At 41.5% G+C, this 23,103-nt stretch overlaps 1 protein-coding gene across 4 annotated transcripts in view; it reads right to left on the bottom strand.

Moving 5' to 3' along the window:
- The window catches only part of LOC127573910 (myosin phosphatase Rho-interacting protein-like), a 178,489-nt gene that overhangs the window by 25,453 nt on the left and 129,933 nt on the right, over positions 1-23,103 (bottom strand). For all 4 annotated transcript variants that reach the window (XM_052022491.1, XM_052022490.1, XM_052022492.1 and 1 more), the window contains 6 exons: positions 13,322-13,463; positions 12,254-12,370; positions 11,548-11,604; positions 8,280-8,348; positions 7,151-7,240; positions 4,536-4,645 (listed from right to left, as the gene is read on the bottom strand). In XM_052022491.1, the coding sequence (XP_051878451.1) occupies positions 4,536-4,645; positions 7,151-7,240; positions 8,280-8,348; positions 11,548-11,604; positions 12,254-12,370; positions 13,322-13,463 (585 nt within the window). The remainder of the gene's footprint in view (positions 1-4,535; positions 4,646-7,150; positions 7,241-8,279; positions 8,349-11,547; positions 11,605-12,253; positions 12,371-13,321; positions 13,464-23,103) is intronic.

Here is a 23,103-nt window from a genome sequence, read left to right as displayed (position 1 = left end):
TTCATAAATATGGTCACTGCAATTCAGGGAAATTTCTTTACCCAAAGAATTATTAAAATGTTACCTCATCGAGAGATTCAGGTGAATTTAAGGGAAGTTAGGCAAGTGCACTTGGGAGAAAGAAACAAAAAGACTGGGTTACATAAGAACATAAAATAGCAGGAGTAGGCCAAATTGCCTTTCGTGGCTGAACAGGATCACAGCTGATCTTTTATATTTTCCCACGCATATCTTTTTCTCTCGATTCCCTCAATAATATTAAAGGTTAGGTGAGGCAGGGAGGTAGGAGACTGATGAAGCACAATCACCAGCATTAACCAGTTAGGCTGTAATAAACCTCTTTTAGTAAAGGCTGGCTGTGGCTGTGATGTAATTCTGATACTCATGTAGCCACCACACAGAATTGCAATTTTGCTGAATAGCAAAAGCTGCAAACAGTAGACAGATCAAGCAACTCAAAGAAACCAGTGGATCACATCAAGGCTCTGCTGGTTGTGAATGGTGGGCAGTTATACAGCTAGAGGGAAGGGGAAGCAGCTTTCTCATCCTCAGTGGTATTGGAGCCCACACGTGACTGCATTAGGCAGAGGCATTTGTTATGCAAGATGAGTTATCTTGGCCTCCCTTCAAGTCCCCACCTTCGTAATGCCCAGCCAATTCCATTCATTCTGTTATAGGGCTGAGACCACCAAATAAATCACAGATGATGGGATACAACAGTCCAACTCTCATGCTGAAAGCTTTGAAAATCTCAAGTGACCCTTTCTCCAAGAATATCTCCACCCTCAACAATGGCTGGGCATTGAGTGAGAGACAAAACTGAAACACCTTCAGCCAGATGTAGCAAATAGATGGTCCACCTTAGCTTCCTCATGAGATCCCCACCTTCACTAAAGCCAGGAATCAGCCAATTCTATTCACTCCATGTGATACAAAGCAATGGCTGAGAGCATGGGAAACAGCAAAGCATTTGGAGCCAATGCTCTGTCTTTACCTCTCACCGTCTTGGTGAAGCAGCCAGCATAATCAAAGACCCCACCCACCCAGATCATTCTCTCTTTTCTCCTCTCCCATCAGGTAGAAGATACAGGAGCCTGAGGGCACATACCACCAGACTTAAGGACAGCTTCTACCCCACTGTGATAAAGACTATTGAACGGTTCCCTTATACAATGAGATGGACTATGACCTCACGATCTACCTTGTTGTGACCTTGCACCTTATTGCACTGCACTTTCTCTGTACCTGTGACACTTTACTCTGTACTGTTATTGTTTTTACCTGTACTACATCAATGCACTCTGTACTAGCCCAATGTAACTGCACTGTGTAATGAATTGACCTGTACGATCGGTTTGTAAGACAAGCTTTTCACTGTACCTTGTTACAAGTGACAATAATAAACCAATACCAAATACCAATGTCCCCGTTGTGGTACAGAAGACCCGTGCTTCAGAACTAACTGCACTTCCAGCCAAGCTGTTGCAGCATGGGTACAACACTGGCATCAATACAATAATGTGGAAAAATGCTCAGGTACAAATCTAGTACGTCATGGATAGTAAATGAGATACAGAGGAAGACAAAGAAAAAAAAGGCTCTTGTAAGCACCAGTGAGAACCAGACTGATTACAAAGGAATCAGTGGGGAAGTGAAAACTAAAGTAAAAGAGGCAAGGAGAGCACATGAGAAAAGATTAGCCACCTTCATAAATGGGAATCCAGAAGTGCTCTATGGGCGTATACGTAAAATAGTAAAGAGCGAATTCATGGAAGAGTGGGGATGATTAAGGATAAAAATGAGAACTTGCACAAGTATCATGAGTGGTAGTGTTAAGGTACTAAACAGAGAACTATGTATCTGTCTTCCCCCTGGAAAGAGGGAGCTTCCAATGTAATTGCGAAGGAGAGAGTTGAGACACTCAATACATTAAGTATTAATGCATGGGGAGGTACTTAAAGTAGATAAGTCACAAGGATCCTAGATTTTGAGGGAAGGACAGGAGGAAATTGCAGGAGAACTGACCATAATTCTTTATGCTCTTTGGATATGGGAGTGGTGACAGATGACTAGAGGGGAGTGAATGTTACTCTCTTGTTCAAAAAGGGGGTAAGGATAAGCCCAGAACTACAGGCCAGTCAGTTTAACCTCAGCAGTGGGAAAGCTTTTAGAAACATTGATCTGGGATAAGATTTATGGTCACCTGAAGGAAATAGATTGTTACAGCAAATCGTGATTAATGAATTTGTTAGAATTTTTAGATGAGGTAATGGAACGCAGATTTCCAGAAGATACTACAGGCTTATGAGCAAAGTTAAAGTATATGTCATAAATGGGATATCAATACAAAGCTGGCTAAGTAACAGGCAACAAAAGGTCATGGTAAAGCTGGAAGGTGAATAGTGTTGTTCCACAGGGATCACTGTTAGGGCCATTGTGTTATTTTTGATCGATACTATTAAACTAGGCTTGGGGTGCGTGCTACAATTTCCAAATCTGCGGCTGACACAAAACTTGGCAAACACATCCTCCCCAGCTTACAAACACCCAACTTATGTACAGCCTGTACACACGAGCAAGCATTTGGGAGACCGGTGGGATGGATTTGCCAACTCCTGCAAGTCTCTTCTGCCATGTGGGAACTTGGTTCATGGCCACATTTCCGACTTGCGAACGGTGCGGGTTGCGAACAGTTCACAGGAACGGAACCTGCTGTAACCTGGGGAGGCCCTGTATTGTGAACTGATGGGATATCAGTGATAAATCACAGCAAAATATAAACAAACTGGTAGAACAGACAAACGTTTGGCAGATCAAGTTTAATGTAGAGAAACATGAAATGATGTACTTTGTTAAGAATAACAAGAGGCAATATAGAATACAGGATGCTCTTCTAAAAGGGGTGTGAAGCAGAGGGGCCTGGAGATATGGGTGCACAAGTCATTGAAAGTCTCAGGGTAGGTTGAGGAAATAAGCCATACACAATTTATGAATACAGTATAAAAACAGAAATGTATATAAAACAGCTTAAGTATTAGATCCAATCTGGTCACTACAAAATAGGAAGGGTGTAAAGACATTAGAGGAGGTCCAGGAAAGACTTAGAAGAATGATTCCTGGGGTGAGGGATTGCAATTGCAAGGAGAGACTGTAGAGACTGGGAATGTTTTCTTTTAAAGAGAAGTCCAAGGGGAGATCTGATAGATATAAAATGATGTCAGGATAGAGTGGATAGTGGGAGCTTTTCATGTTGGTGGAAGGGTCTAGGACTACAGAGGAGAAAAAAAATTAAGTGTAACAATAAGAACTTCCTTATGCAGTGGAAAAAGGTTCCAGTATGGCATCATGAGGGAACTGGATAAATGAGAGGAAAAATTTGCAGGGTTACAGAAAAGGACTGGGTGGGGCGTGGGGGTGTTGGCGTAAAGTGAGTGGAACTAGCAAGTTGCTGTGGTAGAGAGATAGCACAGACATGATGGGCTATATGGTCTCCATGTGTGCTGTAACCATCCTTGGGTATGCTTGATTGCAGTAACAGGGAGATACGTCCCTGATGTCTGCCATAGTGAAGATCAAAGCAGGAATCCTCCTCAGCTGGCTCCACCCAGTGGTGGAACAGCTTCACCAAGGGCTGCAGTGGGCCTTCCTGTCTTCTAGCAGTGCAATGGGCATGAATTTTGAAACCAGATCTTGAGAGCAGCACCAACCACTGTACTTCATCTTTATTAACCCCATAAAAGATTATGAATCAATGAACTGAGAGGGATTATTGAGAATCCTTTTCAAGTCTGGCTGTCCTCAGAATTTCCTTTACAATCGTACATATGCCACATGATGATAAACCAGCAGGTCTACCACAGACCCAATCCCAGTGCAGACTGGGGTCAAGCAAGGCTCTGTCATTGCACCAATGCCCTCCTTAATCTTGCTCAATACATATCTGTATCTTAACTCCACTGCTCCTTACTGGAGTGGAGTTAATCCTATAGGGTGAATGACTTCCATTGCCCTAGCTTGCAGCAGCTCTTTTTGCAGTGGGGTACATTATGTGGCAGAGATCAAGGTTACTTGATGATAAACACCAGGTACAGTCAGTCAAAAATAACTCCATTATGTTATATATGCCTTTTTGATTTGCGGGTTCACAGGCAACCCCATGTTACTGGGGAGAGGGTTGCTGTGTTGCTAAGAAATGGCCCATATCATGATTTTCCATGACATGTCGCCACATCATCTGTGCGTCAAGAGATGCAAATTGGAAAAGATGTTTATTTATTTACCTTTATCCACCACATAAATTCCATGAGAACAAATTTTATTCTGTATCTCAAATTTTTGGGTGGTGATTTGTGAATTCTGGAAGGGCGAACTTCCATTACCTGAACAGCTGTAATTCAAGGGTCGCCTGTACTATATCAGAATCAGTTTCACTCCTTCCATTTAATTTACGAGCATCACCACGGACTGCACAGCTGCTAATGTTATATCACGTATTATGTGACAGTCGCTCACGCACGTGCTTCCTAGGCACCTACCTGGTCACATCTGGTGTATTTGCAGGATGTATGTTTTTCATTATTGCCTGGATCCAGTTCCGGCGAATCCCTGATGTCATGGCAGACAACGTGTATGCTTTCCCTTTTGTCTAGCTCATTGATCATAAAAAGATGTGTCAGTGTAGTCAGAGTCATACAGCATAGAAAGTCAGTTCTTCAGCACACTGAGTCTGTGCTGACCAAGCACCTATATAAACTGATTCCACATTCCCCTCAACTCTCCTCAGATTCTACCACTCACCTTTACACTAGGAGCAAGTTACAGTGGCCAATTAGCCTAATAACCCGCACAACTTTGGGTGTGATAGGAAACCAATGCAGTAATATGGAGAACGTATATTTCCATGTAGAGAGTACCAAAGGTTACTGGAGCCACGAGGCAGCAGCTTTACTAGTGTGCCGCAATACCACCCCCAAATACAGTGTAAAAGTGATCCAGCTTTGGACAGGAACTGTATAGCAAAAAGTGCTAAGGAAAGTAACTGACAACTGGGATTGCAATTTGCAAATATTGATGATAGCATGTCTCCAACTTAAAAATAATTCATAAATACCACATTATTACTGTTTTCAAATCATTATGGATCAGGATATAGACCAGTTACAGAAATGGAGAAATGGCAGATGGAGTTTAATCCAGGCAATTGTGAAGTGTTGCATTTTATGAGATCAAATGTAAGGGGAAAGTATACAGTTAATGGCAGGACCCTTAACAGCACTGATCTACAGAGGGATCTTGAGGTCCAAGTCCATAGCTCCCTGAACGTGGCAACACAAATAGATAGGGTGGTAAGAAGGCATATGGCATGCTTGCCTTCATTGGTTGGGGCATTACATGTAAGAGTCAGGAAATTGTATTGCAGCTGTATGAAACTTTGGTTAGGCCACACTTGGAACATTGTGTGCAGTTCTGGCCACCCCATTGCAGGAAGGATGTGAAGGCTGTGGAGAGTGTGCAGAAGAGGTTTACCAGAATGCTGCCTGGATTAGATGGTATTAGCTATAAGGAGAAGTTGAACAAACTTGGATTGTTTTCTCTGGAGCGTTAGAGGCTGAGGGGGGACCTGATAGAAGTTCATAAAATTATAAGAGGCATAGATAGGGTAAACAGAATCTATTTCCCAGGGTAGAAATGTCAAATACTGGAGGGCCTAGCTTTAAGGTGAGAGGGGGGAAAACTTAAAGGAGATGGGGGTGACAAGTATTTTTTTTATACAGAGTGGTAGGTGCCTGGAATGCACTGCCAGGGGTGGCAGTGGAAGCAGATACAACAGTGATGTTTAAGAGGCTTCTAGATGGGCACATGAATATGCAGGGAATAGAGGAATATGGATCATGGACAGGTAGAAGGGATTAGTTTAATTTGGCATCATGGTCAGCACAGACGTCGTGGACCGAAGGGCCTGTTCCTGTGCTGTACTGGGAGTCAGACTAGAATCTAAACATGGAGCTTGGCTGAATTATATATTAAAAAAAATGGCAGTCAGTTATATGCTGAAGTTCTGGATGTTTACATGCAAAATAGCAGTGATCCATGAGAGAACTGTAGGCTGGAAACAAAAAGAGGGATTTGGATGATTTCAAGCAGCATGACCAAAGCTTAACTGTTTCAAAAATCTTTTGAATTCCTCAATTACTTTTTCATCATCTGTTGCCAATTAAGCCATGAATAAAATTTGGAAAATTGCAGTCAGGGATACTTTGTACCCATCAATGTGAAAAATCAATTAAAAGTTCAATATACACAAGAACTGACCGGGATAGCACAGCCAAAGCATATACAGTCACAGTTTACAGAATGAACATAACCAGTTCATGTTTATCCACTGATCTTAGAAAGGTTAAAACAGCAAAGGTTTAAAAAACATCTTAATGAACATTTGACATTTAAGATAAAGAATAGATGATAAACTGTTTTTTGATTGGGCACATAGGTTAAGAAAGAAACATTTCCAGGTTAGGCAAGCTTCAGATACTGAGTCATCCTCCCTCTACACTGATACAATAAACATTTCACTGACTAAATGGAGCATAAAGCTCTTATTTCATATCACATCAAAGAAGAATGTTTGCCAGTTGAGCATTAATGGAGGAAATAATTTCTCTTGGAGGATCGATTCCCTAGCATTAGATTAAATAGTATTTGGGTGTGACTGAGAAACCAGAATGGTAATGAATCACTGTAAATTAATTTTGTCAATAATCTCACAGCTGCTTTAAGAACCAACCCTCAACCTGATAAGACTACTGAAAACACTACTAAGTTTCTGATCCATGAGTGAGACAACAGACAAACCCCTGAGCATTTATCCATCAAGAGGAAGTTAGAAAACAATCCAGTTATAGATTTTTAAGCTATCAAGCTCAATATAAAGGGAAGGTTGTCCAAACACAACCATATTGAAAGTAATACACAGTTTCATTAAAAGGGCCCAAATTACTGTGACAATACGCACACATACCTATTCTGCCTGCTCGGAAACAAAACTCTGGCTCAATACAATAAAAGTTCAAATGATCCTCACTGTATGAAATCATTGCTTCTTTTCATGAATTTATTCTGGAATATAATTTCAGGTGAAATCTATACTTACAAGAATCTGGAATCCATAATTCCTTTGAACTTCATATTCAGTCACATCATAGCAGCTACTTAAGTCAATCTCCCCATCTAAATCCACCGCCTGTAGAGACAGAAAGGAAAACCTTACAAAATGTAGGCACTATTTACAGCCAAAGAGGTCACAGTCTCAAAGTAAAAGATAGATCATTCAGGATGACGGTGAAATGAAATTTCACCCAAAGGGTGGAATTATCAATATTTTGAACACAAAAACTGATAGATTTTTAGATATTAAGTGAATCAAGTGCTTGGGGCAAAAGTGAAGAAAAGCTACATTGAGGCAAAAGTGAAGAAAAGCTACATTGAGGTAAAAGTTCAGCTATGATCTCATTGAATGGCAGCAGCTCTGAGGAGCTGAATGGCCCATCCTTGCTTCTATTTCAGAGCTATGCAGCGACCAAACTTAACTAATAAAATTCAGTCATTGTATTTTAAAGATTCAAGGCAAGTATCAGGTATTACTGTCTTTCAAGGTTCAGTTAAAACTAGATTGCAGCATACACAGCACTGGATTGTGTTGGCTGTTTTACATGGACAAATTTGCTATTCAGCATTTCTCTGTTTGCCTCCCACTACGCCAGAGCCGAAAAGCAAAAGACTGGATGATGCCAGCTTCCCACAGTAACTGCAACAGTACCATAACACATGCTCCAAGAACCAATCTAGTCTCATTGGTGTTCAGCATAATCTTGCCCACCAAATATCATTCTGTATCATCCCTTTGATATTGGGTCGAGCAGATCACAAATCCCCGACTTGGTCCCCAAGCTGTGTAACACTAATGGATTTCAGCTGTTGTATTTAACAGAAAGCTTCAATTGTCCTTGTTCTGTTTCGATTAAACAGGAGCAATTTAGCCAAGAGTCATTTTATTCACAACCTGCTGTAATATTCATATGGGAGTAACAGGAGTAAATAGTTCAGACCTATGCCTCATATTTCTTTGTATGTCATCACTAAGCCAGAAGGTTGAATTGTTGACTATCAAGAAAGGAAGTTTAGGGCCGAATCTGAAAAAAAAAATACACAATACAAGCCATAAAACATCACTGGCTTCCCACCAACTGCCCACTCTGCAAGGTAAATATTGTCCCACTCACCTCCTCTGCTGCAGAATCACGGTAATACTTTAGAACCTTGTCATTCAGAACAAACCAATGCTTCTTCCACTGTAAGAAAACAGAATACGTTCCTGAAACTTTCTTATTACCACATCCTTCTACCCTCCTTTCACCTATGTAGAAGTGCAAGAAACTGATTTCTATCACACAGTATGGACAGGAGAGTCTCCATCACTGCTGAAGGTGGACAGCTTTCAATTTTATGATTTCATATCAATGTTAGAAAAAGAGAATCAGAAATACCATGGACAAGATGGAACAGGAGCCTAAACAGGGTTGAAAATATAACAGTACTAGTTCTCAAAAAGTAAATAACAACACATATAAAAGTGCTTCACCTCCAGTCAATTAATTTGAAGATGTTTCTGGGGAGATGATAAATTGCTCTGTAAATAATTTTTCCTTCCATACCTTATTTCATACAAAACCTACAGATCATGACTCATCACTGGATGCCACCCCACCTGGAAAGGTTTAAATTTAGGCTTAAGGGTTACATGATTTTAACAGTGTTTTAAGATAAAATCTTTATTAGTCACATGTACATCGAAACACACAGTGAAATACATCTTTTGCGTAGTGATTTTGGGGGGCAGCCCGCAAGTGTCGCCATGCTTCCGGCGCCAACATAGCATGCCCATAACTTCCTAACTTGTACGTCTTTGGAATGTGGGAGGAAACCGGAGCACACGGAGGAAACCCACAGAGACACGGGGAGAACGTACAAACTCCTTACAGACAGTGGCCGGATTTGAACCCGGGTCTCTGGCACTGTAAAGCATTATGCTAACCACTATGCTACCGTGCCTGCTCATTAATGTTTGTTGCTTTCAACAGAGGACAGATTGATAGATTCATACAGCACTGAAACAGGCCTGTCTGCCCACTGTGTCCATGACAACCATCAAGCACCCATCTACACCAATCCCATTTGCCCTCTCACTTCCCCATCAACTCCCCCGTCCTTCAGAATTTTAAAAGTAAATTAAAAGAGAAAGACAGTGTGATACTTTTTATGTGTTGAGGAAAAAATGTTCAATTTTGAAATCATTTGCAAATAACAAATTGGTAAATCAGCAAGAAAGAGAAAATAATTTGCAAAAAAACTAGAAAAAAACAATTGTAAATATTTATGTAAGCTTTTATAGGAAAGAGATGAATGAGTTACATGTGACTCTTAGCAAGCAAAGACACATGATATAATGGTGAATAAAGAAATGGATGAGAAGTTAAACAGTTTGTTTTTGTCTGTTTACACATCAGAAAACAACAACATCTAGAAATAGTGGCAGACCCAGGGTTCAACAACAGTGAGGAACCTGAATAAATTATTAGCAAAGAAATAGCAATGGAGACAATAATGGGACAAAGGCCAACAAATTGAACACGGACGTCTAAATTCAGGGATTTAAAAGAAATGGCCACAGAGTTAGTGAAAAGATTGGTCATGTAAAATAAGGAGGGGGGGGGGGAATAGGGAACTCTGGACCAGTTAGCCAGATAGATCTAGTAGAATGTTAGAAAATTTTAAGAATTTATTATTAGCATCTTTGTATGGAAACGGAAAATCTTGTGTAGAAATAATGGCAGTTCTCAACAAACTATCCAGCATTCCCCCCTACTATAGGTGCTACCAAGTTCAGGGTTCCCATGTACACGTATACACACACACACAGAAAAGGGAACGTCCTGAATTGCTGGTAGCTGGTAACCAATCTTTTCTGCTCTTTGATGCTGGACTCCTGATGGTCTCCAGCTACAGGGCACAAAGCTGTGGAAATTCATTTAACATTTACAGTAGGAAATTCATCCAGACAAAGTGCATCAGGTTACAACTGGCATGGACGCATCCCTCTGGAGGGAGCAAGTTTTACACAATTTATATTTTTGAAATGTTTTAGCTGATTTAATTTTTTTTTAATTGTTTTAAATAACAAAACTCTTTCAGCATTTTTCGAAATGTCAGATACATTCAAAATAGTCATTGTTTTAGCACCTTTGACATCTGGCTAAGCTGGGGGAGTAGCTCAGCCAGCTATCAAACTTGTTCAGTATTTTTTAAATCAGTGGGGTTATTCTACCCCCTCTTCCTCATACAAAAGGATTTACCCTGAGGAAGCCTTTCTACTGCAGGGCCTCACCATTGAGGATGGAGCTGGCATTGTCCACAAGTTGGCCATGAATGCAATTTTAGAAATTCTTTGTAGGTTTGAGGCAAGCACAAGTAGCTTACTGTTGAAAACAAAATTCAAACCATTATGATTGGTCAGGTTCATATTTTGTACATGAACCTCAGAACACTGACACACAGATAAAACTAATCAGAAAATTTATGGTATGTTAACTTTTATATAAGAACATAGCGTAATATGTTAGCGCGACGCTATTACAGTGCCAGCGATCGGGGTTCGATTCCCGTCGCTGTCTGTAAGGAGTTTGTACGTTCTCCCGTGTCTGCGTGGGTTTCCTCCGGGTGCTCCGGTTTCCTCCCACATTGCAAAGACATACGGGTAGGTTAATTTGAGTTTAAAATGGGCAGTGCAGACTCGGTGGGCCGGAAGGGCCTGTTACCACCCTGTAGATAAAATAAAATAAAAATAAAATGAAAATAAATAAAGCTAATGGTGTCTTGATAAAACTGTACACAATACTTCCTACAGTTTTGATTCCCCACTAAATAAATAAAAATAAAATGAAAATAAATAACTGGCGTAAAAAGCTAATGGTGTCTTGATAAAACTGTACACAATACTCCCTACAGTTTTGATTCCCCACTAAATGAAGTAAATACTTGCCTTGGAGAGTTCATTAGAATTCAAGAAAGATTTACTAGTCCTAGTCTGATTTCTGAAACAAGAGGATTATCCTATTAGAGAGAATGAGTTGGGACACTAAATCCATATTACCTGGAGGTTAGGATAAGAGGTGATCCCACTAAAATACACAAACCTCTTGCTGGGCTTGAAGATGGCTTGTCAGCTGATGAGACTGAAACTACACAGCGTTTCAGAATAAGGGATCGACCATGGAAAGTCATGAACCTTGTCTTGACTTTCATGACTAATAAATCTCTACCCCAAAGGGCTGAGGATAAATGATCAATGAATATAATGAAGACAGAAAGTGATATGGGGATGGAACAGGAAGAAGAAGTGTAAATAAAATATTAGCCATGACCTTACAGAAATGCAAATTTAACCAATCCTTTGAAATGAGGAGGAAATGTACGACTATTTTAGTTTCTCACCTGGCCATCTGCAGAGAGCTTTGTCATCCAACCTTTCTTAAAATTCAGCAGGTCTGGCTAAAAACAGGAAATAACAAGAGATAAAAGACTGTCAGTCGCTTAACCAATAAAAAATTGTAAGTGAGAGGAAACTCTGCTACATCCTCTGATTAAGAGCAGGTGGCAGCATACAACTGAGAACCATACACCAACCGCAGCTCAGAGTCATGGTGAAACAAACTTGTATTCTTTGATTGGCTACAACCAGTAAGATACCTTTATTAGTCACATGTACATCAAAACACACAGTGAAGTGCATCTTTTTGCGTTACTGAGTATGTTCTGGGAGCAGCCCGCAAGTGTCATCGTGCTTCCAGCACCAACATAGCATGCCCACAACTCCTAACCTGTATGTCTTTGGAATATTGGAGGAAACTGAAGCACCCAGAGGAAACCCACGCAAACACACGGGGAGAATGTACAAACACCTTACAGACAGCGGCAGGAATTGAAGCTGAGTCGCTGGTGCTGTAATAGCATTACGCTAACCACATCACTACCGTGTTGCTCTTTTACTTCCATTCCCACACCTGTGTCCTTCCTTCAGCTCACATTTTTCTCCCTGTTTCTCTCTATACTTGCCACCATCACCACCTGTCAATCTTGCATTTTGTCCATGTTTCCCCATTTCCTAATATCCCAGTGCTTTGACATTGGATCTTGTTACCGTCACCGTCGATTCAGTTGTTCTCCTGTCCAGTGACTTAGCCCTGCGATACTGCGGAATAGACACTGCAGAAATGTCTGGGGCAGAGTTGATCTGGTTTGAATCAGACACAAAGTCCTATGGTGATAATAAGCAAATAAACAAAAGGTTAATTATTTATTACAGCACTTGTTTAAAGTACAGCTAGTCCAACACTGAAATCAATACCAGAATAATCTAAAGAAAGCATCTCCAACTTGTAGACAGGCATGTTATACATTGTTTTAGAGAGATGTTGGATAAAAATTTCAGAAGAAATGTTTTTGTAGCCCCACTGGAAATATGAAAAGAAAGTAGACTTGGGAACTCCTGAAATGATCAGTCTGAGAGAGAAGTCTAGGCAAAAGTCAACAGAAGGGTATATCAGGTTATATTGATACTATACAGACCAATTGTGAGACCAATTAATTGGCAAGGTAGTCCTGAAAGGCATGGGCTGACTGGGGACAGTTATGCATTTGTACAGAAGTGGTTGGGTGCAGCCTTGGAGAAGGGACAGGTGTTTCGGCACAGGTACATAGCTTTCAGAATGCCAGCATGAACACAGTGAAATGAATAGCATCATTCTGTGTTGTAAAGTATTATAGTTCTTAACAAATCTTGTTGAATTTTTGGAAAATGAAAATCAGTGGACAGACAAAGGGTGTAAGCTGATGCTCCTCAAATAGATTTCAGACAACATTCAATGAGGTATCACATTTGGAATGCATGGCTTTAAAACAATCAATTGCTCCTTGGAACAAGGAGTTTTACACATTAAATAGAAAGAGCAAGGAAATTATTTCACACTTGTAAGGAGAGAATTTTGTTACAGTTGGAATACTGCATGTAGTTTGGTACATTACAGTAGTTAAATCATGGTAAAAGAAATGGGATGGTGAAAGTTCAATAGGATAACACCAGGCAAGCAAAGAAAAATTAGTGCTTTTCCATTGGTGCTGATGATTGAGGCAAATCTAGCGAAAATCTTTACAAATCATAGATTTAAATTGGTAACTCATGGAAGATGGAAGAGTAAGTTGCGCTTACTCTTTTCCTTGGATAAGATCTCCTCTCACTTCGACCCCGATGTCTTCCACTGCAAACATTAGCCTCAGAAGAGGAAATGCATTCCACTTGCTGGGCTCTCTCAATCTCCAGTGCCTCAAACAGTTCAATGACTTGCGACCTCCTACAAGGGAACAATGGACACTTATCACATGACTCATCCATAAGCACTCAGCTTTAGATGATGGACTACTACACCTTTTAATTCATTCAACTTGTTTTCGGATATGCAACATTTAAACGGGATAGTGTGAGTACTAGAATTTTTGACAAAAGAACAATGTTGTAAGATTTTGTCTGTGCCAGATATAATAAAAGAACTCCAGTAAGATTAGTCAAATTTGAAAGCTAAAGCTATTAGTTAATGTCCTGGAATGTACAGTTTATTAAACAATTGCTGTTCAACTGTAATGGGATTTACACCATATATATTTTTAGGTTGCAACAATTTTCTTATCAAAATGCAAATTATTTGCTCATCTCATAATATCAAGGCATTTAAAGTTAAAAACAGATGAGATAAACAATGAATCAAAAATAATGCATATTACTGTGTTGGAAGCATATTTTCTTTGGATATTTCACAGTAGATGTGGAAACAGTGTAGATTACAGAATTGATAAAAACTTGACAGCAGCTGCATATGAATTCAGAGTTCATTTGAAAAGACTTTACCTGGTCACTATAGAATTCACTGATGTGTAATAAAATGGCTTGTAAATCTAGAATAAATTCTACTTCCCCTTTGTCATTAAACAATCATCATTAGTTCTAGAATGCAATACCTTCAGTGTTAGTTTAGATTATTAGATACAAATATATGTGAGATGAACAGCATTATAAGAAGACAGCACTAAACTTACTTGATTTTAGACCATGTAAAACGTCACCATATTGCATAGTTAAGATTACTACACTGTTTACTCAGCCAGGATCAAAAACGTGTTACTGATTAATTGACACCATGTTTTGACTGTGGTAAGAAGGGTAAACAGAAGAACCTAGAGAAGGAAGAAGCTACGGCATTGAGAGGTCCTGGGAGGAAAATAAAGTACAAGATACTTCAATGAATCTTGTGAAGCAATTTTTTTTGTCTTGCTTGCATCTCCTGATGACTAGATCATTTACTGTTGGTCCTATCCCACCTTTCCAATAGTGAGCCCACTTAAATCCATTCTCATGTAATTTCACTATAATTCTTACATTATTTATTAAATATTTATTAATTTCCTCTTTAAAAACTGGATGCTTCAAATGTCTCTTGTAGAGCATTCATGTTCAAATCTATCATGTAAAAAAGCCTCCAGCCTTCTCTTTTCATGTTATCCTTAGTTAACCCACATCCTTAATTAATCCAGAGTGGTAATTTTTTCCACTTTGCAATATCTGAGGTTTTCAAGTTATATTTGACAATGATGTATTTTTATGCTCACCACCCTTCATTGACTGGAATCCCAACATCTAACTGGAGTGTCTAAATCAGATGGCCAGTGCTGCATTTAATCATAGAACTACACAGCACAATACAGGCCCTTCGGCCCACCATGTTGTGCCGACCTTCAAACCACTCCTAAGGGATAGGATTTATGAACGCCTTGAGAATCATGGACTGATTAAGGACAGCCAGCATGGCTTTATGAAGGGAAGATCTTGCCTCACAAGCCTGATAGAGTTCTTTGAGGAGGTGACCAGGAAGATTGATGAAGGCAGTGCGGTGGATGTGGTTTACATGGATTTTAGTAAGGCATTTGATAAGGTTCCTCATGGTAGGCTTCTTCAGAAGGTCAGAGGCCAAGGGATCCAAGGAAGCTTGGCTGTGTGGATTAGGAATTGGCTTGCATGTAGAAAGCAGAGGGTTGTGGTGGAAGGAGTGCCCTCGGATTGGAAGGCAGTGACTAGTGGTGTCCCGCAGGGATCGGTTCTGGGACCTCTACTTTTTGTGATATTTATAGATGACTTAGATGAGGGGGTGGAGGGCTGGGTTAGTAAGTTTGCAGACGACACTAAGATCGGCGATGTTGTGGATAGTGTGGAGGGCTGTCGGAGCTTACAGAGGGATATTGATAGGATGCAGAGCTGGGCTGACAAGTGGCAGATGGAGTTCAATCCGGAGAAGTGTGAGGTGGTACACTTTGGAAGGACAAACTCCAGGGCAGAGTACTGGGTGAATGGCAAGGTACTTGGCAGTATGGAGGAGCAGAGGGATCTGGGGGTTCATATTCAGTTCACTGAAAGTTGCCTCACAGGTGGAAAGAGCAGTTAAGAAGGCCAATGGGATGTTGGCTTTCATAAATCGCGGGATTGAGTTTAAGAGCCGCGAGGTGATGATGCAGCTTTACAAAACTCTAGTTAGGCCACACTTAGAGTACTGTGTTCAGTTCTGGTCACCGCATTATAGGAAGGATGTGGAGGCATTGGAGAGGGTGCAGAGAAGATTTACCAGGATGCTGCCTGGATTGGAGAGTATTGAATATGAGGAGAGGCTTAAGGTGCTAGGGCTTTATTCACTGGAAAGGAGGAGGATGAGAGGAGACATGATAGAGGTATATAAAATATTGAGAGGAATAGATAGAGTAGACAGTCAGTGCCTCCTTCCCAGGGCACCAATGCTCAAGACGAGAGGTCATGGCTTTAAGGTTATGGGTGGGAGGTTCAGGGGAGATGTCAGAGGGAGGTTTTTCACCCAGAGAGTGGTTGGTGCATGGAATGCACTGCCTGGGGTGGTGGTGGAGGCAGATACATTGAACAGGTTCAAGAGTTTGTTGGATAGGCATATGGAGGAACGTGAGATAGAGGGATATGCGAGAGGAAGAGGTTAGGTAGTGTGAGGGTGGTCTGATGGACGGCACAACATGGTGGGCCAAAGGGCCTGTTTTGTGCTGTATGGTTCTATGGTTCTAAGACTATCTAACCCCTTCCTCCCACATATCCCTCTATCTTAAATTCCTCCATATGCTTGTCTAACAATCTCTTGAACTTGACCAACGTATCAGCCTCCACCACCACCCCAGGCAGCGCATTCCATGCACCAACCACTCTCTAGGTCAGAAACCTCCCTCTGACATCCCCCTTGAACTCCCCCCCATTACCTTAAAGCCATGCCCTCTTGTATTGAGCATTGGTGCCCTGGGAAAGAGGCGCTGGCTGTCCACTCTATCTATTCCTCTCAATATTTTGTATAACTCTATCATGTCTCCCCTCATCCTCCTTCTCTCCAATGAGTAAAGCTCTAGCTCCTTTAGTCTCTCCTCATAATCCATACTCTCTAATCCAGGCAGCATCCTGGTAAATCTCCTCTGCACCCTTTCCAATGCCTCCACATCCTTCCTATAATGAGGAGACCAGAACTGAACACAGTACTCTAAGTGTGGTCTAACCAGAGTTTTGTAAAGCTGCATCATTACTTCGTGGCTCTTAAACTCGATCCCACGACTTATGAAAGCTAACATCCCATAAGCCTTCTTAACTACCCTATCCACCTGTGTGGCAACTTTCAGTGCTCTGTGGATGTGAACCCCCAGATCCCTCTGCTCCTCTACACTACCCAGAATCCTACCATTTACCTTGTATTCCACTTTGGAGTTTGTCCTTCCAAAGTGTACCACCTCACACTTCTCCGGATTGAACTCCGTCTGCCACTTGTCAGCCCAGCTCTGCATCCTATCAATATCCCTCTGTAAGCTTCGACAGCCCTCCACACTATCCACAACACCACCGACCTTTGTGTCATCTGCAAACTTGCTAAGCCACCCTTCCACCCCCTCATCTAAGTCATTAATAAATATCATGAAAAGTAGAGGTCCCAGAACCGATCCTTGTGGGACACCACTAGTCACAGCCCTCCAATCCAAATGCACTCCCTCCACCACAACCCTCTGCTTTCTACAGGCAAGCCAATTCTGAATCCACACGGCCAAGCCTCCCTGGATCCCTTGGCCTCTGACCTTCTGAAGAAGCCTACCATGCAGAACCTTGTTAAACACCTTACTAAAATCCAGGTAGACCACATCTACTGCACTACCCTCATCAACCTTCCTGGTCACCTCCTCAAAGAACCCTATCAGGCTAGTGAGGCAAGAACTTCCCTTCACAAATCCATGCTGGCTGTCCCTATTCAGCCCATGATTCTCTAAATGATCATAGATCCTGCCTCTGAGAATCCTTTCTAGCAGCTTACCCACCACAGACGTAAGGCTCGCTGGTCTGTAATTCCCTGGACTATCCCTACTACCTGTTTTTGAATAAGGGAACATGATAGAATGTTGAATCAGATATGATACAACCAGAGATAAAGATGGGGTAGTACATTTACAACAACCAGTATCCTGTTTACAGAGCTCAGTAGCAGTTTCATAACTTAAGATTATGGCAGCTTGTTTAAATGGCAAGAACAATAATTGCTTTATTAATAGATCTACAGGGGTTACAACGAGGTATTCTGGGTAGACCGATATTTTAAATTTAGTGCAGCTGTTTCTGGAAACTGTTCACCTGCACTTTTTCAGTGGATTGACAGGAGAGGTGAGAAAGTATGCCGTATCCAGCTGATATGATCTCCAGTAATCCTCATTAGTTATTTTTTGCACAAAACACACAGTTGCTGAAATCTCCTAAGCATTGCACATAGGTAACACAATGCAGGCAGGCTGGCTGGCAAGAGCATAACAGTGGACTAATCTTAACTGGCAGTTAAACAAAAAACAAAGTAAATCATTCATGGTAAAATGAAGGTTTGATTTCTTTGACAAGGAGCAGGCAGAATCAGTCTTCTAGAATCTGCAATCAAATGGATGCGTGGCAGAGGGCAGGTGACATTGCTGGACACACAGCTAAGAGCAAATTACCGGCAACACCTGCAAAAGAGCACTGGACAATCAGAAATGGATCAGGAAAAGAAAAATCATCAGTAAATCATTAACTGTCTCCACTGGAGGTCATTCAAAAATCACCTGTGCATGCCAGTCTATGGTAAATATTGTAGGACTGGGGCTTGGCCAGTCCTTTAATATTAAACCAAAACAAGAACTTAAATGGTAACTAGTTAAATGCAGACCATAGCTAGACAGCAATTAAACCATGTCATTACAAGCTTTATCTGTGATGCTGTCAAGGTGGTTGTCAAGCACGAAATGCTAACAGCCCCTTCACTTCGACGTGACATTTTCCCATTGCTCCACTTGTTCTCCTTCCTTTTCACACGTCTTTCACCTCAGAGTTACATCATTTCCATCTACCCATTTCTTCTTTTTCCCTCCTTCACCTATATCAGCACTGTTTTGTTGTTTGTTTCCTTTCATTTATTTTCCACTTCCTTTGTTTATTTTTGTCCTGTTCCTTTCTGTCACTGAATGAAACAACAGGATAGGAATTCATCCTTGATTACATGCCCTATGCACTTAAAACAGCAGCAGTTGTAAGATCTGATTCCACTGAAGTTGATGGATTTCAGAAGCAGTCAGTGGATATCAGGAGTGCAATACATGGGTAAATATTTAATGCAAGTGACAAAGGACAAATTTCTACTCCAAAAACTTTGAGGCACAAACAAGTTGAAGGCAGCAGTATTAGAAGTATGGAAGCACCTTTGGGGTTTTGACAAGGGAGTACTTTAAAGGCAGCAGCATCACTGACAACTGCGATAGCAGATACCGGAAGGAATGCTGAAAGTGCTTTCATTCATCTGCTACATTCCTGGTCAGTTAGGAGAATAAGTCTGCTGCACCCTTGGGCTCTCAACCAGTTAGTGTTCCAACCTCCTTCTCAATTTCCAGCCTATAGCCACTGATCAGTAAGTATGATAAACAATAATGAGAAGCATTCACCCTAGTAAATACTGGCACCCATAAATGAATTGCTGATGAATCTCAGGCACACATACGAAGGGCTGATTAACTGAGCGTGCAATGAAATATCATAAGCCTTTGATGAAAAACATGACGATGCTGGAGGAACTCAGCAGGCCAGGCAGCATCCGTGGAGAAAAGCAGGCAGTCAATGTTTTGGGTCAGGACCCTTCTTCAGGACTGGAAGAAAACTTCTTCAAAGTGGGCATCCTTGAAGAGACTTCACAGTGGAGCAGTAATACTAGAGAAACAAAGGACTGCAGATGCTGGAATCTAGATGAAAAACACGATGATGCTGGAGGAATTCAGCAGACCAGGCAGCATCAGTGGAGAAAAGCAGGCAGTCAACATTTTGAGTTGAATGTTGACTGAAATGTTGACTACCTGCTTTTCACCATGGATGCTGCCTGGCCTGCTGAGTTCCTCTTGCATCATCGTGTTTTTCATCTAGATTCCAGCATCTGCAGTCCTTTGTTTCTCATCGTAAGCCTTTGCCTACTGCAGTCATCAGTAAAATAATGGAACGTGTTATCAACAAGTTATGAATCAGCAGTCATCTCCAATAATGTGCTCACTGATGCCCATTTTAATGTTTGCCAGGACCACTTGGCTCCAGACCTCATCACAGTTTTGATCCAAAGAGGAGACTTCCAGAGAGGAGGCAAGAATGATTGCTTGTGACATCATAGCAGCATTTGACTGAGTGTGGTATCAGGAAGCCTTGGAAAAACTGAATTCAGTGGGCATCCAGGAGAAAAAACTCCAATGGTTGGAGTCGCACCTTACACAATGGGTGGAGACTCAGGTTATTGGTAGTCAATCATTCCAGCCTCAGGATATTGCTGCAGGAGCTTCTCAGGACAGTGTCCTATGTCCAAATAACTTGCTTCATTGATATTCCTTCCATCATATGGTCAGAAGTGGGGATGCTCGCTGGTGATTGCATGTTCAATTTCCTTCAGAATTCCTCAGCAAATGAAGCAGTCCACACATGCACACAGCAAGACATGGCCAGTATTCAGGCACAAGCTGATAAATGACCATGACACAGGAGTACCAGCCCATGACCAACAAAAGTCAAATCATCATGTTTCCCACTATCAACACCCTAGGGGTCACCACTTACCAAAAACTCAACCGGACCAGCCACAAATACTGTGATGAAATGAAAAGGTGAAAGGTTACTACAAGTAGCTCATCTTCTGATGCACCAAAGACCTTCCACCACCATCAAGAAACAGCTCAGGAACATGACAGATTAATCTCCACTTGAACTCAAACTTGACATGGATAGTAAGTACCCTCCCACCACCAGCATACCACAGTTACAGTATGTACATTCATAATGTGTGGAGTCAGTTATACAGGTCCCTAGGCCCACCGTGTCCACGCCAGTCATTAAGTACCTACCTGTACTAATCCTATTTTCCAACACTTGGCCCCAAGCCTTCTAGGCCAGGGTGTTTCAAGCGTTCCCCTACATCATTACTTTTACCTCTGTGATTTGCCTTCATTTAAGGCCTGTCGCACACTCCCAGCAAAGTGCTCAACCCTTTTTTTGTTTCTAAACTCCACTTATGTGACCTCATTTGAAGATTCTTCCAGGCTTTTGCATCCCCTCCCCATTCACACCTGAAGGTTCTATACCCTGGAATGTTGAGTTGTCAGTCCGGCCAACCTATTGCCATGTGTTCATCAACACCCTCAGTTCATCTGTCCTATTTGTCAGACTCCTTGTGTTGAAGTAGATGGAATCCAGCCTTCTGTACTCCCGTTCTGCATCCCCACTCCCTGCCAATAGCAATAGCAAACATCCCGTGCGAGTCACTGGAACCCTTCTAGTTCAGGTGAAAGTCGTCCAGTTTATACAGGTTCCACCTTCCCTGGGAATTGTCCCATTGATCCAAAATTCTAAAACCATCCCTCCTCCAACATCTCTTCAGCTAAGCATTTATCGACCAATTCCACAGCCTCTGGAAGAGAGGTCCAGATTTCTGTTGCACATTTTTGTGAAGTGCGTACATCATGATTATATTCCTGATTGAAGTGGCTTCAATTTTATCATTTCTCCTCTATCCCACACCAATTGCTCACAATCAAAGCGACATACATAAAGAGGAAGATAGACAGTAGAAATAATCCACTGTTTAAAGTCAGCTTCCATGCTTAACCACTGTTCAAAATCTGCATTGCCAGACTAGATCTTAATACTTTGTATATACCACAAGCTAATCATTGCCTTTTCCCATCCCTACATTTAAGATTTACAATATGTCTAAGAGCAATAGTATTTTCCTCTCCAACATGGGAAATGTAGAAGTTGTGCTTTCGTTGATTCTGATGTCATTCTTTGAGATTAAGAGACCATTCCCTCCATCACCAGCACACCGTCACTGCAATATGGACTATCCACTAAATACAATGGATATGTATTATCAAAACTTCTTCAATTGCCCCTCTTAAATCCGTTACTTTTCTGCATCAGAGAGGGGAATCAGGAGAATAACATTACCTCGAAAGCGCAAACCTTTCAAACTCTAGATTGATCACTACTCCTGTTATTGTTGGGTTATAATCCTGGAACTCCCTGTCATAGACATTTGGTTTCACCAATGTGAAGAAAGTGCTGTGTAATTAGTAATAGGCTTAACCCAAAGTAAAGCAAACTTGCACTCATTGCTGCATATCTCAGAGGCTGGCAGGAGATGTTACACCTGATTTCACACTGGGAATTTTATTTGCTCTAGGAACTGCCCATTTTTAACCTTCCAGCTTAATTTTAATCTCACACTGGCCTGGAACACAACAATCTTGGTTACTCACAGAACAAGATTTTACTAATTCTGTTGCTCCTGAAAGCACGTTATTCAAATAGAACACTCTGCCAGGCTTCTCCACAACTCTCTACAGCCTCACTGCCCACTGACTCCTATTGCCCACACTTAGGGCTGAACACTCCTTGCATCCTCTACCACATTTATGGACTAAAATGTAGACCCAGTGGGGTGGGGTGGGGCGGGGCACAGGGGCTAAACACCCTCTTACTTGATGACATGTAAACAGAATATAGAAGCACCACAGAAACCAGGGAAACATGGAATGCTGGTCGCCACAAACCTTTAACCAACCTTTGGTTTACAGTGACCCATGCTCTTATCTGGACTTCTCCAAGGAACAGCAAAAAAATTAGGCTACACTTCATCAACGTACTCTTCACTGACACCCATGGCCTGCAGTCTCAATTCAAGACTCAAAAGCCTTGACTGCTCTACAGTCAAGGTCATTTTCAGCTTCCTAACTTCAGGGTCATTAGTGACTGTTGCAGCTAATCCATGCCAATTCTCAGTTTGCTTCTCAACACTGTATTAGGGATGTCACCCAAGCTGCATTCTCAAGGGAAGAACGCTCAATCTTATTTTCTTTTAGCCCAGTGTAAGTGGCACTTTGGGCACAAGCACCTGTTAGTGCTTCAGGTTTCTCAAAAACACAAGTGCTCAGAAACAATGCCTCAGCTCCCGAGTAACCAGCTGTCAGGAACATCTGGCCTTCGCCTTGGACAGCCTGCACACCGCCTTCCCTCCTGCCTCTATCCCATCTTTACACAGGCCCTCTATCCTATGGTTGATTTCTGTAATAAAGGCTCCAGGTGATTCAATGAACCTGGGTGCACATTCACTTCCCTTACTCCTGAAGCACCACTTATTGCATGTGGTGCTTGTGCAGTGCATGTGTCGATTTAAGAACTTGGATTCCAAAGTTGCAGCTGCACAGCTAATTTCTGGCAGCTGCACAATGTTGTTACCAAGGAAAGTGGTACACATTTTAATGATGGTTGCATTAAGAAATCTTTACCTTATCAACACTTTAGAAAACAGTTTTGGAGCACTACACTTTTTTTTAAAAACAGTCCCAAGTCAAAGA

Source organism: Pristis pectinata, chromosome 8 (genome assembly GCF_009764475.1).
Source record: "Pristis pectinata isolate sPriPec2 chromosome 8, sPriPec2.1.pri, whole genome shotgun sequence".
Lineage (NCBI taxonomy): Eukaryota > Metazoa > Chordata > Chondrichthyes > Rhinopristiformes > Pristidae > Pristis > Pristis pectinata.
This window is presented reverse-complemented; position numbering and strand designations above follow the sequence as displayed.